The 16,042-nt window shown below is 38.5% G+C and overlaps 1 protein-coding gene across 1 annotated transcript in view; it reads right to left on the minus strand.

Annotated features, from left to right (window-relative positions):
* Window positions 1-1,474: 1,474 nt before the first annotated feature.
* Window positions 1,475-16,042, minus strand: part of STAMBPL1 (STAM binding protein like 1) — a 30,446-nt gene continuing 15,878 nt past the window's right edge. Inside the window, exons 4-12 of the mRNA XM_019556277.1 lie at window positions 15,426-15,643; window positions 13,949-14,024; window positions 12,379-12,474; window positions 10,502-10,856; window positions 9,763-9,887; window positions 8,703-8,840; window positions 6,028-6,140; window positions 4,557-4,656; window positions 1,475-1,799 (exon numbers count right to left, since the gene is read on the minus strand). Coding sequence (XP_019411822.1) covers window positions 1,743-1,799; window positions 4,557-4,656; window positions 6,028-6,140; window positions 8,703-8,840; window positions 9,763-9,887; window positions 10,502-10,856; window positions 12,379-12,474; window positions 13,949-14,024; window positions 15,426-15,643 — 1,278 coding nt within the window. The 3' untranslated portion in view covers window positions 1,475-1,742. The remainder of the gene's footprint in view (window positions 1,800-4,556; window positions 4,657-6,027; window positions 6,141-8,702; window positions 8,841-9,762; window positions 9,888-10,501; window positions 10,857-12,378; window positions 12,475-13,948; window positions 14,025-15,425; window positions 15,644-16,042) is intronic.

The following is a 16,042-nucleotide window of genomic DNA, read 5'->3' on the forward strand; positions in this document are numbered from 1 at the left end:
CCCAATCTCCCATGGTTGCCCTGGATGCCCCAGGCTCCAGCCCTTTACGAAAGAACACCCCCTCTCCCTCCCTCTGACTCATCGGCTGCTGTGGTGGCCTTGGGGCTTCTGGGGGCTCGTGACAGAGCCCCCTATGCAGTGCAGGGCAGCGAAGATCACCCTTGGCCAGGCAGGAGCCAATGTGTCAGGGCTTTTTTTTTTTTTTAAATGGCTGGGATCTGGGGTAGGAAGAACAGCTATGGGGGGAGCGGGCAAGGGTCAGGGGGCTCATGGCAGAACCCCTGACATTGTGTGGGGCAGTGGGGGGCAGCAGGGATTGCCCCTCCGCCTGGCAGCACCCAGTGAGACGGGGCTTTTTTTTCCCCCCAAATAGCTGGGAGCTGAGGCAGGTGGGGCAGCCACTGAGAGTGGGCACGAGATGGGGCCTGGGTGATTTGGAGATTTGGCCGATTCGGCAGTAGCCGAATCTCTGAATCAGATTTGGCTGAATATATTCAGGAGATTGATTTGAATCGCCTAATGGAATCACTGTCCCCTGAACTGGCCAAATCTGAATCTCTAGCGAATACTAGCCATTTCACACAGGAGCCATTTGACACTGCAACCAACACGAGCAGTTTTATCTGATTGCTGTGGTTTTTGGTTGGCTACTCTGTAAAACTAATCTAGGTTAACTTCTGGTTTTAAAATTAAAGTACTTTTGCTTATGTAACCCTAATGTCTGAGGTATACAGTTCTCAGTAGTTATCAGGTAACATATCTACATTTTCTGTCTTGTGAATTTAACATCTGTTTCTTTCTGAAACACTCTGAAGAGTAGGTTTCGTATAGAAATCACCACCATTATCCTAATGGGTGTGTGGTGTGTTCTGAGTTGGCAGCTCATTTTTTGTTTTGGATCCACAAGGCTTATTATTTTTTGCTATCCTGAATGCCTCTGTCTCCAGTTGAACAAGTTATTCAACGCATTCACCTGTTTTGTTTTGTTTTTTCAAAGCGCTCTGCAGCAGAAACTGTTACTTTGTTTTTGTAGCACTTAGGATGATGGCTAGCCATGAGGTAGTATCTGAATATGGTAAATGATGAGGTTAGTACCAGGTATTCAGAAAGAAGCAGAACACAGATCTTAACGAATGTTTATAGAAGTTCCGTGTGTAGGAACAAAATTTTTATACTTAGTAAACTTCTTCCCCTCTTTAACCTGAGACAGATCTCTTAGCCATGCTAAAATTTATGTTGGGTATCTTGGCAGATCCAAAAATTATTTAAAGAAATTATGACTTCTGCAGCTTCTACAGTTATGGCCTAAGCTGTTTGAGATTGACCTATTGCCATTTGTAACCTAATATATGTGCACTAAAAATCCACATACCTGGAAGATATGACAAGCCATTATTAAAAATCTGTAGATCAGAGAGAAGTTAAAGCAAGGCACAGTGACCTCAGAAGCACTGTACCAGTTTCATCTGCATCATCATTTGTTGTTTGAAGTTCACTTTATTGCGGTCTCATATTATTTCAGATACATTTGCAGATCCCGATTTAATGACATTCTGAACTCTATCTTGACACAGCAACAAAATAGCTTCAAAATTGGCAAGAGCAATAAATATCAAATCATTAAATGTAAAATATATAAATATAAAACATCAGTCCTTCCTGAAAACATTGTAGGAAAACATGAGAGCCATTTTTACTATTTTGGGCACCTGTTAGGTAGGAGATTTTATCTTCCTTCCACATCACCTTAGATCCAGCATGATTATTTGAACATCTTTCCCAACTACATGAGCACAGGTCTGTAGAAGAAATCAATCCATTACTCATTGAAATCAACCAATACAGGAAAGTAGGTATCGTCTATATATCATAAGAGATTAACTGGTGATAATCAATTCCATTTCCAAAGCTAGACAGGAAAGAAGTATTCTATACATTATATGATTTTCTTTTGGAGTCTCTTCTCCATGAAAACCAATAGGGCTCATTCAGCATAATGCTTCCAGTCATTTTAAAAGCTGCTGACCAACAGCCTTGGAGGTCAAAATCCTCCATTCATCACCAGAAATTCTATACTTGGCAGCAATGTAAGTCCTTACACTACTCTGCCAACATTCATAAATTTGGACACGGTAAACACCACCACTAGGGAGAAAAGGTATGTAGTATGTGATATTATACCTTGATATCCTTGTTAGGGCTGCTAATAATAAGGATGCCAAACACCACTGTTAGTATGGTTTTGTGATGGGAATACTTCATTTAGTATCAGCAGGCCTACAAACAACCAAACCATTTTACATATGTCCCCTATTAAAAGGCAACAACTTTTGTTCATTGCTAAATTCGACTGGACTGAAACAGGATGTATGGTTTATTATTTCTTATTACACATCCAAGGCTATTTTATATAATTCCTGTATGTACAAGTGATCTTGCCTCTGTCATTTGCCTGTTAATACACAAGTTCAGTCTAAGAGAGGAACAGAAAAATAGCTACACCTGTGAAATTAAAAAAGAAGACCTTAGTGCACAGGAGTAAAATTTGGATACACACTATAGTTCTTTATGCCCCAGTACACACTGCCTGGGACCATGTTTCACAGTGGAAGCTGTAAGCATACTGTTTCATATGGAACAGGAGGGTGGAGGCTTCAAGTGAGAGAAACCTACACTCTAACCTCTCCCAAACAAAGTAACCTCTAGCACAACCAAGCTTGTGTGGGAAGCATATAGGCAGAGAGGGTAGTTTCTGTTAAGACTGTTGCTGGACGGGTGAGTTAGCACTTCACTTGTTTACACATACATTTTCATGTCTGGATGTGCCAGAGATCCAGTGTGTTGGAGCAGACTCGATGATCAAATCTGCTCTGCACGCAAGCTAACGCACAGGGCGCGGCATTGCTTGCAGTTGTAGTGTGGATAAAATGGTGGCAATGTGCTTTTGAATTAAAACATTTCCATGTGTTTTAGTTCAAAAGTGGACCGCCACCATTTTGGACACACTGACACACAGAATATTTTGCTGCTTATACAACTATAAGTGACGCAGCACTGGGTACTTTTCAAAGCACCCAATGCTGCAGTGCTTGCATGTGTAAAAATGTTTTTGGTGCCTTAAAAAACAATCTAGCCTTAAAGGTCCAAGCATGTTTGGAAACAGCCACACTTTTTTTTTAAAATCATAAACTAAACTTTGAACAGGCCCTTCTGAAATGTCATATATTAGGTACAGCCTTTTTTCTTGATTAACAAAATATTACAGAGCACAGGCACCCACTGAAGGATGCACATTCTCTTGAGAGCATGACAGATTGGCAATGCTGAAAGGCAATTTATAAGATGATAGAATAAACTACTTTTTTTGTATTGTGAAATTTTGTGATTCCAGCTGTTTGCTTGATGCTTGCTATAGAGAATGGAATGGATTATGTGGCTCTGATCAGACATACCTAGCACTCTTGTAAAACCGAAGGACAGCAGCCAGGATAACAGAACAGAACTCAAGCCACTTAAGATATTCATCACTAAATCCTTTTTAGTCTCAGTGGAGTCCATGGAAAAACTATGATTATTTTTTATCAGAACAAACTTAGGCCAGTGCCTAGCTTTTGAAAACTCTACCCTGAAGGACACTTGGTCTAGTGTCTAACCCCTTTATTCCATTACCCCTTCGAAAGGGAGAGACTTTTCCCCATTTCTTGGCATTTTATATTTAGGCATAAGTATAGTAACCTCCTTATTGGTTCTTATTTCTCAGTGGTTACTCACAAAGACAAAAAAGCCCTATTACCATACTTGTGAATTATACTAAGATAAGGAAAGTTGGCTTTCTTTCAAATAAACAAATGAGTATTGTTTGTGGTAATGTTTAATAACTATTTATTGTTCATTCAGAGATTCTCATTATTAGCAGTTCAGTCATGCAAACAGCATGGTAGAGCCTTAAACTGCCAAACAGAAAAACTATTTTGTGGTTACTGAAATTAACTTTGAGGGGACTGGTAGAAAGTAGGGAGAAGCAAGTGCCTAGTTTAAACACACTTAACCTTCATAGGTTAGTCAGCAGCAATGCAGATTTCTCAGAGGTGGCAGGTGGGAGAATCCAGTTTGAATTTTTGTTAGCCATAGAAAACTTCAGTGCAGCCTTTGCTTTTCTTGGAGAGGGACATCCTGTCCAGCTTTGAGAAAGGAAGTGGGGGTGGAGAAGAGGGAGGGCAGCCTGTTCAGGGAGCTTCCAAACAGCTAATGTGAGAAACGTTCCTTTTCTACCTCATAGCATATCCCACAGGTTTCTACTGAATGGTCCATGATATTTACTGGACTCTTCCTCCCAAACAGTGGCAAGAACCAAATAGCAGAAATGGGTGGCTCTTGGAAGTTGATATTAGCAATGCACTGATCAGTCAGGAAAGACAATGGGCTATACACAATCCACATATTTCAAGGGGAGAAATGTAAAAAATCCATCCTGAAATTGCTTCTCACAGTCAGTACTGAGCACTTGCAAAAAAACCCCCTAATCCATTCCATTATATTAAATGCAACATACTTACATTAAATAGTCTAGGTTCCTTAGTATGTGGATGAAAGCCCTTTTTTTTACAGACAGAAACTTCAAATATACCCGCATTTGTAAGTCTGAAGATGCCAGTGCTGGAAAGCAAAGAACAAAACCCATTTAAGAATTGCAATGCAAAGAATTTGCTTGGACATTTTAAATAAATCCACATCATCCAACATGCTTTAGTAAACAATGTTTTAGTTAAAACAGGCTATTAACATCCAATACAAAGTGTTTTGCGTAATTTGTGAGCACAAACTTGAGCCCAGCTCTCCCACATCCCTGTAGAGTGTCCGAACAACAAGGCTATTGGGTAACAGGGCTTGTTTCTCTCCATTCTGTCTTTTGTATAAGTCTTCTGAAAATGTCTCCTGATAGTAGCTCATTTCTATCAGAATTTGAATGCTTGGATTCATAGCTACCAGCAGAAACTCAGGTAATAGAGGCCAGGTACTAATCAACCTTGCAGGTGCCTGCACAAAACTTAAGAATATAGACACCTAAGTCACAAAGCATGAGCCTTAATAATTTTGTTTAGTGACCACAAAATGACTTAACTTCTGATCAATGAAAAAAAAAAATCCAAAACTTGGAGTACTGCACATGCTCAGAAATGAGCTAGGCTAGCCACCTGCTGCCTCACTGCCAGCTGTACTCTGGTATGATCCAAATCATTGTGGGGAGGCACCTAAAGTCCTGATTTCTTAGGGGACAGAGTACTGAAAGTAACTGTGTGACAAGGACAGCATACATGTAGCTCACTAGAAGATGATGTGGTGTTACTGCCATTACCTTTTGCCCAATAGGTTAATGGCAAAAAACACTTGCCCCTAAGACAAAGACCTTAGGTTACCTCAATCCCTCTTGCTTGCTCCTTTTCTTCCCCGTGACATTTACATTTGACTGCCTTGTATCCAGCTTCACTAGAGCCTTTATTTCTGTGGATTTTAGCTCCGTACCCTCACATTCAGAGCAATGCCTAAATATCTGTAATAATCTGAGCCCATATTAACATCAGCTTAAAATGATTTGTTTTAATTTTTCTGCACTGTTTATTAACTGTTTAGGAAAAAGAATGTGTATAAAACATTATAGCTCTACACTGCATTTCTATTTTCATACTCCCACCTGATTGACCAAACGGTGGAGCTGGGACTGTTAAATCACTGACAAATAAGATCCAAAAGGGCTAGAGCTGCCACAGCCAACTGCTGTCATAAGAATTCTGTAAAAATTTACAAAAATTTAATATTAAAGGGAGCAAGAATGAATACTGCCTGTAGATCTTACTGGAATGCATATCAAGATCAACTTGACAATACAGGGAAAAGAAGCCAAATATATTAGAACTGTTCTTGCCCTTCACCCTGTTCGACCTTCAGAGACTGTTTTATATGTAATCTCGTTCTGAGATAGTGGGGTGGAAGAGATAGCTAAATATTACTTAGAAAAACAGAACTCACTCATTATGCTTTGGTGAACAAACAATTGCAATAGCCTCTGGTAACATTAGCTGATAAGAACAATGAGTGTGAAGATCAACACTGGATAAGAATGCAGTTTGTGTTGGATGAGTCTACAAAAAGAAAGGGAAAGTTCTACACAGTAAAAATATTTCTTACAAATCAAGGTCACAATACATTTAAAAAACCCCCAGGAATTAGTTACTAGGGAAAATGTATTGGCATTCAATTCCTTTAATTTGCTATTAAATTTTAAACTTTTCCCAGCCCAACACACTTTAGAGGATAATTATCATGAATGACTAAATCAAACACAACCCAGATACAACAGTTTCAGGAGCATATTTGTGAGGCCTGGTTGATGAAAGCAAACTCAGTGGAAATTTTACATTGCTTTTGCATCTGATCAATGTTTTGACTAAAGGGAAAGATCATAGAATGAAAAATGTGTGGGAAATACTGAAGAGTGTGGAAATGACATAATTTCAATTTTCACCATGTGTTAAATCCAGGCCATACATTAAGTAATTAATACTGGTAGAGTGTAAACACTTACAAGTGCTATCAGAGGGTAATAAATTAATACCTATGAAAAAATTGAAGCACGACCATTCACACTTAATAAGACAGATTGATGCTATCTCTGTACAAAAATTTCTTTTCATATCATTGCCATTTGGTTCCAATGCAAATGTATAGGTAACAGTAAATGGGTATTTTCAATATTGGCAGTCTGATCCTGATCTCACTTCCCCTGGCTTTCAGAGGAGTTGTTCCCAATTCATGCTAATTTGAGTAAAATAAAAACCAGGCTCCCACACTCTGAAGAGGTCAGATATTACTTATCCATTAATAATTCAAACAATAAAACATTAGGGATTGGACAATTACCAGTTAAGTGTTTTACTCATTTCCACAGTTGATTAGGTTTAGTTCTTGATTTGACAAGTTGATGGAATGTCATATTAATTGATTTGGAAATTAAAAAAAAAACAGAGATACTCTAATAAAAGAAAGCCTCAAACTTCTTTTGCCTGATTGCTTCTTGGTGGATTTGCCATCTTATTTTTTTCATTGACATAAATGAAAAAAAGGGAATCTTTAAATGAAAGCACACATTCTATTTTTTTAGTATGGATTTTGAAAAATCATTTACCTTCTCTGAAGAAAATTAATAATGCCTAATACTACTTTTTCCTAATTCTACTGTTTGAAAACCTGTAAGTAGCCTGGAGGAAAGTACATATAATTCAGTGAGGAATATGGTCTTCTTTTACATATTTAGAATTTTATATTGCTATAAATGATTGTACTATTTGTGGGCCCTGTATAAAAATGAATAGCAATAGCAAAGTTTTTGCCCTTCTCCCTGCTGAAATACATCAAATAGGAAATAAATTTAAAGAAACTGCCCTTGAGAACAGACGTTGCCCTATCCTGCCTCCATATACATATATACAGCTCCTGTTGAGCTAAACCAGGGATGGGCAATTATTTGGGTTGCAGGCCACAAATGGAGTTTGGTGAGCTGAAGCAAGCTGGGTGAGTACCCCCTGACCCCACAACAGCTCATGAAAACTCCTGGGGTGCTTGGTTGGGATGGGGTCACAGATGGGTGGGGACCAGCATCCAGGAATGGGAAGGGCGGGTAGGGCTGGTGACAGTGTAGGACTGGGGCTGAGGCAAAGTCATGAGCCATTGCCCGCATGCCCCTGCGACAGGCACCTGACCTGCAGGCAGGGGCATGTGGGGAGTGGATCATGGCTCTGCCTCATGTCCTGGCTCCATGCTGTCACCACCAAGTAATCCCAGGGTGTCTATGGAGACCGGACAGGACCTGTGTGGACAGGGCAAGTGGCCAGGTGGACAGGATGGGGCTGCAGGCGGGCAGGGAACTGTGTCCAGGCCTGGGTCTGGGGATCATGAGGCAGTGACAGCATGGAGTGGGGGCCCAGGGCACAGCCACGATCTGTAAGCCCCTGCTCACATAACCTGCATCTGTGACATGGTGTGTGGGTAGGGGATCATGGCTCCCCAGCCCTGGCCCCGCGTTGTCACTACCCCAAGATCCTGCCCTTGCCTGTCTTTCCTGCCCTGAAAAACTGCTCCTTGCCTGATTGAAGACCCATCCCATCTGCCTAGCCACACACCCTGTCTGTGTGGGTCCTGCCCTGGTGGTGGGTGCGGAGTGGATGGGCCAGAGTGCCCAGGCAGCAGATCTGGGTCCAGGGGCAGCAGCAGCAGGAAGTGAGTCTGGCCACCTTGCTTTCCCAGCCCTGCTGTGTGCCTGGTGGTGGCAGGACTGGCTTTATGCACCACAGCTCAGGCTGCCCCCTGTGCCTGGGCTGGGCAGAACCAAAGCTGGACAAAATCCCTCAGTGGGCTGGATCCAGTCATCAGGCCATATTTTACCCATCCCTGAGCTAAACAGAAGCATCGGTGGCAGAACTGAGCTCAGTAAGTTAATGCAATAACTCAGTGAATAAATAACTCATGAATAAATAATAAATGTCATCCACAGATGTTAAGTCAGTCAACTTACACTGTCAACATGAAAGCTAGGCAAGAAAACAGGGTTAGATCATGAAAATTATTTCCTTTGGTATTTCTGGGGTTTGTTTAATACAGTATATACACACAACATGGTAAAACCAAAATCCTAGAGACATACATACATGGATCCAACCCAAAGTGAGGAGATCATACTGATCTTGAATACTGAATAATTCTTCTACGTTCTCCATGTCACAGTAGTCTGGTCCTGCAGATTGCTTTGGCACTATTACATGAGTAATAGTAAATTCATTGTGTGTCTGTAAAAAATGTAATGGGAAAATGACTTGAATTAAGAGATGAACAAATGGATTAATGAACAATGATCAGTAGGGAATCAACAGGTCAGATTCTTAGCTGGTAAAATAGTGTGGCTCCATGGATTTGAATGAAGTTTTGCTGATTTATACCAGCTGAGCCTATGGCTATCAATTTTTTCACTGCAATAGATAACACAGGAACGTCAATATATTTGACATGGGTGTGCACAGGAAAATGTTAAAAGGAATACTTTTTCCAAAATATGGAAACAGGTAACATAAATATAATCATTTTCTCTGAAACCTGGATATAAATAAATTCACTGTTTTTATTAATATTTCCTTTTGAGTTTCTACTGCTATTTGATATCAGCTTTGAAACTCTTCTATACTCCTGCATGTATGCATGCACAAGTAGTGGAATCTTCTTTGCTATGAGGGAAGTTTGATAATTAAGAACTGCTGCAAAACTAAGTGAGCACAACACAGGCAAAAATAAAAATAAAAAACAGCAACAATTTTGCTTTATATGCGGACAAAGTGTTTTTTTTACATTTTGATGACAGCAATACATTCTAACATTTTTACATATCCAGTTGTTGTGTGCAACTAATTCTTATTTATTTTTGATGAACACCATGGAAAACGCTTGAAAAATCCCACAACTGTATGCAAGATACAAGATGATCAACAATACAACATCACAATGACTATAAGGTAGCTTGATCAATTAATTCTGCAAAAAGGCAAATAGTAGATTACAGTTCAAAAAGAATTATAGACAGGCCCATAAAGTTATAATATTAATTACACTACACACTTATGCTTTAGATCTGCTTTTGCTCTGTTATCAGTTCCTTACATGAAAATGCAGTACTATCAAAAGTGCCTTCCCCATACAAAAGTGAAGGTTTAACTGTACCAGTTTTCCACAGAGAATTCCACATGTTTCTATTCCTCTTTTTGTATTTTCCTCGGCTAGTGATAGAAATTTTGGACAAAGGTCTCTGGGTAAAACTACACCTCGAAGTGCTTCAGCTACTTGTGCTAAAAGAAGAGAAAAATATAATTTAGCCTTCAGTGTAAAATTTTCTAATGGAAAACATGTATATAGTTAATCAACTGAGTGGTACAATAGTTGTGAATCTTTAAATGAAAATTGCAATGTGTGTCACACAATTTCTAGACTAGAATAAGAGATTCTGGAGGCATAACACTATAATCTTTCTTCTGCTGAAGACATATGAATCCTGAACAAGTTAACCAACTTGCATTCTGTAAAAAACCAGACTGTTAGCTTCTAGACTGTATTTAATACAAAAACAAAAATGAAAAACCTCCAAACCTCTAAAAAATGCAATCACGATGGACCTGGCTTTGCTCCCACTGAGCCTACAGCAAAATTCTGATTGAATTCAGTGACACTAACTTAGGTTAATATCTGCAGATCTGGTTTTTGGGTGCTTAAGATACCATATGGGTCAATGTACAGTAAGTATCTATTTCAAGGGAGAAAACAATGATGGATTCATATACAAGTACTCCAGGAACACACAGTCTTCATGTTAGGATAAAGCCTACAGTGAAAGACATATTCCTGTGTGTATTTTGAAATAAATTGTGACAGGCAGAGGAGCACTGCAAAAGACTGAGACACTTACTCTGAACAGCGCTTAAAGTAGCCACTGGCTTGAAGGCCCGGTTTACTGGAGGAGACTGTCCAGCACAGACCGATGTTTTACTCTGATTAACTTTTGCTGATAATGTGGGAGATAAGGAGTTGTTCTGATGTGTAGAAATGCAAGACAGCATACTCCCATCAATCTGTTCAGACATAAACATATTCTCTTTAACTTTCTGATCGCGGGCTAGTTCTTGCTTCTTAAGTTGGTCTTCAAATAACTGAAACTGTTCTGATTCAAGCTGCTGTTGTCGCATATGTGCAATTCGCTTCTTTTCTGCTTCTATCAATTTCTCATGCTCCAGTCTCTTTAGATATTCAGCTTTACATCTGTTCTGGAAAGCATATAAATGGAGTGGTCAAATTCTCTCCACAGTAGTAAAAAAGAACCACAAAACAGTGAAGGGCAAGCTAGTGAACAGATTAGTTAAATCACACCTTCAAGCCCTGCTATTATTAAACCATAATGACTCTGTTGGCATACAACAGTCAAAATATCAAAAAGCTGTACCATTAGAAATGCTCTAAGATACTACAGCATATATTATAAGGGACTGTTACCACAAGATTCCCATTCTGCACAGCCCCTGATATTGTATATATTTATTTCAATAGTAATAAGCATTTGGCCTTGAACAACTTATACTTTACCAGAAAAAAAATAAGAGCCTAAAAAGAGGCATGTTGTTGAGATAAGGGATACAAAGAAGAGGCCCTTATTAGTGCAGTGTGAGAAATCCAATCGTTCTTTAGTCCTTTCTCTATGGTTCTGCTGTTCGTTGTGGCTAATTTGTTTGCTTGGTTTTATTTTATTTTGTCTTTGTTCTTGCCTTTTTCTTCCTATAACTCACTAACTTCCTTGAACTGGTCCCCAGCCCAGGAGACCTAACTTTGTTTTGGATGCATTTTTCTATACTGTGCGTTGTTCTGTCTCTGCCACGTAGGTCTTTATTGTACTCCTAAGGACCAATAGATACTTTGCTAATTGCAGGGACTCTCCAGGTTTCTTTCCACCTCTTTTAAGAGCCATCACCCAAACCTTCCCAATCCAATGACAATTTGAATGAAATATTTAACGGTATTAAAATGATGAAATATATTGAATGGGACATGGATTCAACTTATGAACAGGAACATGAATTCCTCTAGCAAATTCCAGAAGCTCCACTACAGACAAGTTTTTAAGCTACAAACACATTTCCAATGATTTTATTACACAAGGGGTAAGCAGTCCTATACATGCTTTGCTATTAGGCATATACCCCCACAGGATCAACCAACCTTGCTGGGGTTGTTTGAACCCAGTACTCTTTCCTGCCATGGCAGGGGGTTGGACTTGATGATCTGCTCAGGTCCCTTCCGACCCTAGAAACTATGAAACCTGGCTTAGCTGTGTATCTTCCACATCACCATGATTTATGCTAGGAGTCAGGGGTATCCCCATTCTATTATGCTCTAACTTCATTTTTATTCTCAGAATAAGGCCATTTCCACACATTCATATTAGTTCCTATTCACCATGTTAGATTTTCAAATAACAGGACAAGTGTACCAAACTACAATGAGATATTTATCACAACAGATAAAAGGCATATTTGGATATTGACTAATTTTATTAAATACAGAAGTGTTTGATCAATTACTTACTTCTAACTACCCACACAATTGCCAATTTATTAAAGGTTCAAGAGAAAGAGGCTGTTTGAATAGATTCTCAATTACATTGCCATATTTTTTTTTACATTTTTGCTCACACAACTGCTTTTCTTATTTTAATGATGATGTTTATAAAAATATTAGCTATAAACAAACATACAGATAATGCTTTAAATTAAACTGAATTTGGGTAAAACTTACTTTGTTTTGCATGTAATCTTGGTATTCCATGTTATATTTTTTTAAAAGATCCCTCTTCAGTTCATCTGTCTTTGGAAATGCAACCTCCTTTAGTTTCTTTTGTGGGGGGGAAAAAAATGTAAGTTTGCTTTTTCACTTTCCAAAAAAAATTAGCTGGGCAGGTAAACCAGCTGTAATACAAATTAAACTTCAATCATTTCAAAACGAAATTAAATAAATTGAATAATAAACCTCTTTTCAAAGTCTATAAACCAAATAAAGCCAGATTATCAACTAGAATACACTGGCACAGTATACTGGTTTCAATAAAGCAATGGTAACTGTTACCAGCTGAGGAACCAACCAATAGTTTGAGCACAGGAAAGTCAAGTACACCCTGATTCTCAGCAGGGCAAGAAGATCGCTTCCAGCACCCAAGCTTGCTCATTCACAGCTAGTAATAGTATTGCCACATATCATGGCACTGGGTTGGGCTGACATGCTTTTTTGTGTCTAGTGTTCACCTCCGTTTTGGCCTGTAAAGGTCCTTGCTGAACCCCACTGAAGTCAACAGGCTCTAGTCAGCTGTTTGGCTCTTCCCACAAAGTGGGATTTTAGCAGATTTAAGTATAATCAGTTAGGCATAGGAATGTCAGTGACTGTAAAGAAGGCAACAACATGCACCCTTCCAGAATCACTTAGGAATCACTGCAGAGCAGCAGGATGCACAAACTTCTGATAGGGAGACAGTTTTCCGTGTTTCAGCAAATTTTTGGAAGAATTCTGTGTGTTTTTAATTCAGAAACAGATATTTAAAGAAAAACTTCCTTTAACGCAAGGGTGGGTAAAATGTGGCCCACGGGCCAGATGTGGCATTCTATCCGTTCTGTGGGGCCCCTAAAACATTTAGAAAATTAATATTTATCTGCCCCTGGCTGCCTGTCATACAGCCCTTGATGGCTTGCCAAAACTCAATAAGCAACCCTCCACCCAAAACAACTGCTCTTTCCTGCAGTAACAGAACTACAATTAAACCAATATAGTAGTAGGCAAAAGCATACTTTGGTAAAAATGCAAATGTAAAATAGAATACATATTTTGGTGTTAAAGGAGAAGATACTTTGGTTAACGATCTTATCTAATAATAATAATCTACTAATAATACTAATCTATCTAATACTATCGAATAATAATAATAATACCATGAATCCCTATATTTTTATCAGTAAGAGGACCAGGCAGCAGCTATCACTTAGGTGGAAGTGGAATCAGATCCTAAGTATTATTAAATCAGCATCTCTAAACATATACATAACTCTTAAGAGATTTTAATTGAGCTTCAAAGAGTGCATACACTGGTTGTAATGAATAAAAGCTATTTGTTCACCATCTTCAGAATTCTAGCCATGATCAAGCTATTAAATTTAAATGATACATTTATGGATGATACATAATGCTGTTAAGAACTAGTTGGTTAAACACTGTTTTATCAACCGAGTGCAACATTTTGCAGTCAGGGAAAAAGCATGCTGGGAAACATCCATCAGTTGTATTGGAAGAGAAAATTATGAAATGTTAAGCAAAGTAATACCTTAATAATATCTTGTTTTTCTGGTACTGCACATTGATGATAGTCTCGGTGATTGGGCAGCTCTTCTACAAATAAGCTGGAAAATTAAGCATGCACATTTTTTTGCCTTATTAGCCAGATGAAGATCCATGGTAGCTTTTAAGTTGAAAGAAAAATAAGGTTCACAAATCACAGATATCAAACACTGTATTCCATTTTGATTTATAGATACTTTCTATATTTCTACACTTAAACTGACATGCTGGCAAGGAGTTGTCTATCAAAAATTATGTATCCATACAAAGGGTTTTTGTTGTTTTTCATTAGTGATCTATAAGAAAAGGACTAACTATACATGGCACCAGAAGTCTCCAGGCTGTACAACAGCTCATCTCTGTAACAAAATCTGATGACCACCCTCATTTTCACTTCCTTTTTCTTAAGTAAAAGGCATAATTTCATGAGATCAGGCATGCTACACTGACATATTAATGCAGCCTTCTGATCAGAGTTTGTTGTGCTGTGAGTTATAACAATGGGCAGCTTGTCTAGACATCTAAATTATTAAAACACCAATACCACCAAACACTATTGTATACGTAGAATGCATTGTACTATCCCTGTTCAAATTCAACTATAGTATTATGAAAAGTTTACCTTCCAGGCTGGAAATCTTTAGTTCCTCTATCATCCCCAATTTTTTTAGAATGTTTAAAAAAAAAGGGTTCAGCTTTAATACTTTTAGAGTATGAACAGAATGAAGGGAAAAAAGTCCCATTAGATATCTAATATATTAACTTGAAAAGCTCTAAAAACAAAATGGCTGATTAGAAAGCTTTAATCTGTTACGGAAACAGCTCTCAATTAAGAAGTCTCTTGATTGCTATAGTGTAATTTGTTTTTAAATCTTTGGGAGGAAGAAGAGAAAAAAAATCACATGTCGAGCATGTACAGTACATTTTGCATAGTTTTTTAAAATTATGGGATAAATTCTATCTAACCTTTTTGTGGAAAAGCAGCAGGAAAAGAGGCAATAAGCCCCTTTGTATGGTTTGCTTGAGTGCAAGAAAAAAACCACAGTCTTTTGACTGCACTGATGCTGAGGATGCTCATCTGGGAAAGCTTATAAATTGAGCTAAGTGAGCTTGTGAAGCCTCTGGTGGTCTGTTTTCATCATGTGCATATAAACAGAAAATAAGATAGTCGATAGCGTTCACATCTTAGCTTGGTAGGATAAAAAACGAATGTAGCACTTTAAACATAAACCAGAGTGAATGGCAGATGGGACAGCTACACTAGGTATTATAACAAGAGGCCTGGCAGAGGAACTGATTAGCATAAAGATCTCAGAAGGACAAAGATATTCTGTAAGAAAATCATTAATAGTTTTTCCAAGTTTTAGACTGGTGGACTCCTGAGCCACATTTTCATTGCAGCAATTCATTATATCCATCTATCTATCACAATCATTAACTATAAACATAAGAGACTGTCTTACGTTATAAATTTATTATAAAATACAAAAGCATTTTCCAGGTTTCCTTCCTCAAGATATACAGATGCCATTCGTTCCATCTCTACTCCAGATCTGAAGTAGCGACGTGGAGTAATATCCTCATTTATTGTGATATTACAGCCAAGCTTGGTTAAGGCACGAACTCGCTCCTCTGGGGTCACAGAAACATCTGTGTGGTCAGGAATGGCAGTTAGCTTCTTCTGCAAAACAGTTAACACATCAGAGATTACACTTCAGTCTGGCTGGGGCCACGTCGTTCATGTATTCCTTTTTTCAAGACACCTGGGGAAAAGTTTTAACCTTTTAAAAACAACAACAAAAAACAACAAAAAAACTCCAGTACCCCGAGTATTGGCAACAATGAAAAGCTTCTAACATGCTTCTTCAGTACTTTATAAATGACAAAATAACTGTATTTAAAAAACCCTCCACATTTAAATATTGTGAAAAAAAAATAAAGAAATAAAGATAAGGATTCAAAGAAATGCAAGAACAATCCTGCCAGGGCAGCCTCCTAGATTTCCTAAGATATGAATCCCCCACAAAGGGTCCGATCTATAGGAACTGAACATATTATACTTAGATCCTGATGCTAGAAA

The sequence above is a fragment of the Crocodylus porosus genome, unplaced genomic scaffold, assembly GCF_001723895.1.
Source record: "Crocodylus porosus isolate Cpor-Errol unplaced genomic scaffold, CroPor_comp1, whole genome shotgun sequence".
In the NCBI taxonomy this organism is placed as follows: Eukaryota; Metazoa; Chordata; order Crocodylia; family Crocodylidae; genus Crocodylus; species Crocodylus porosus.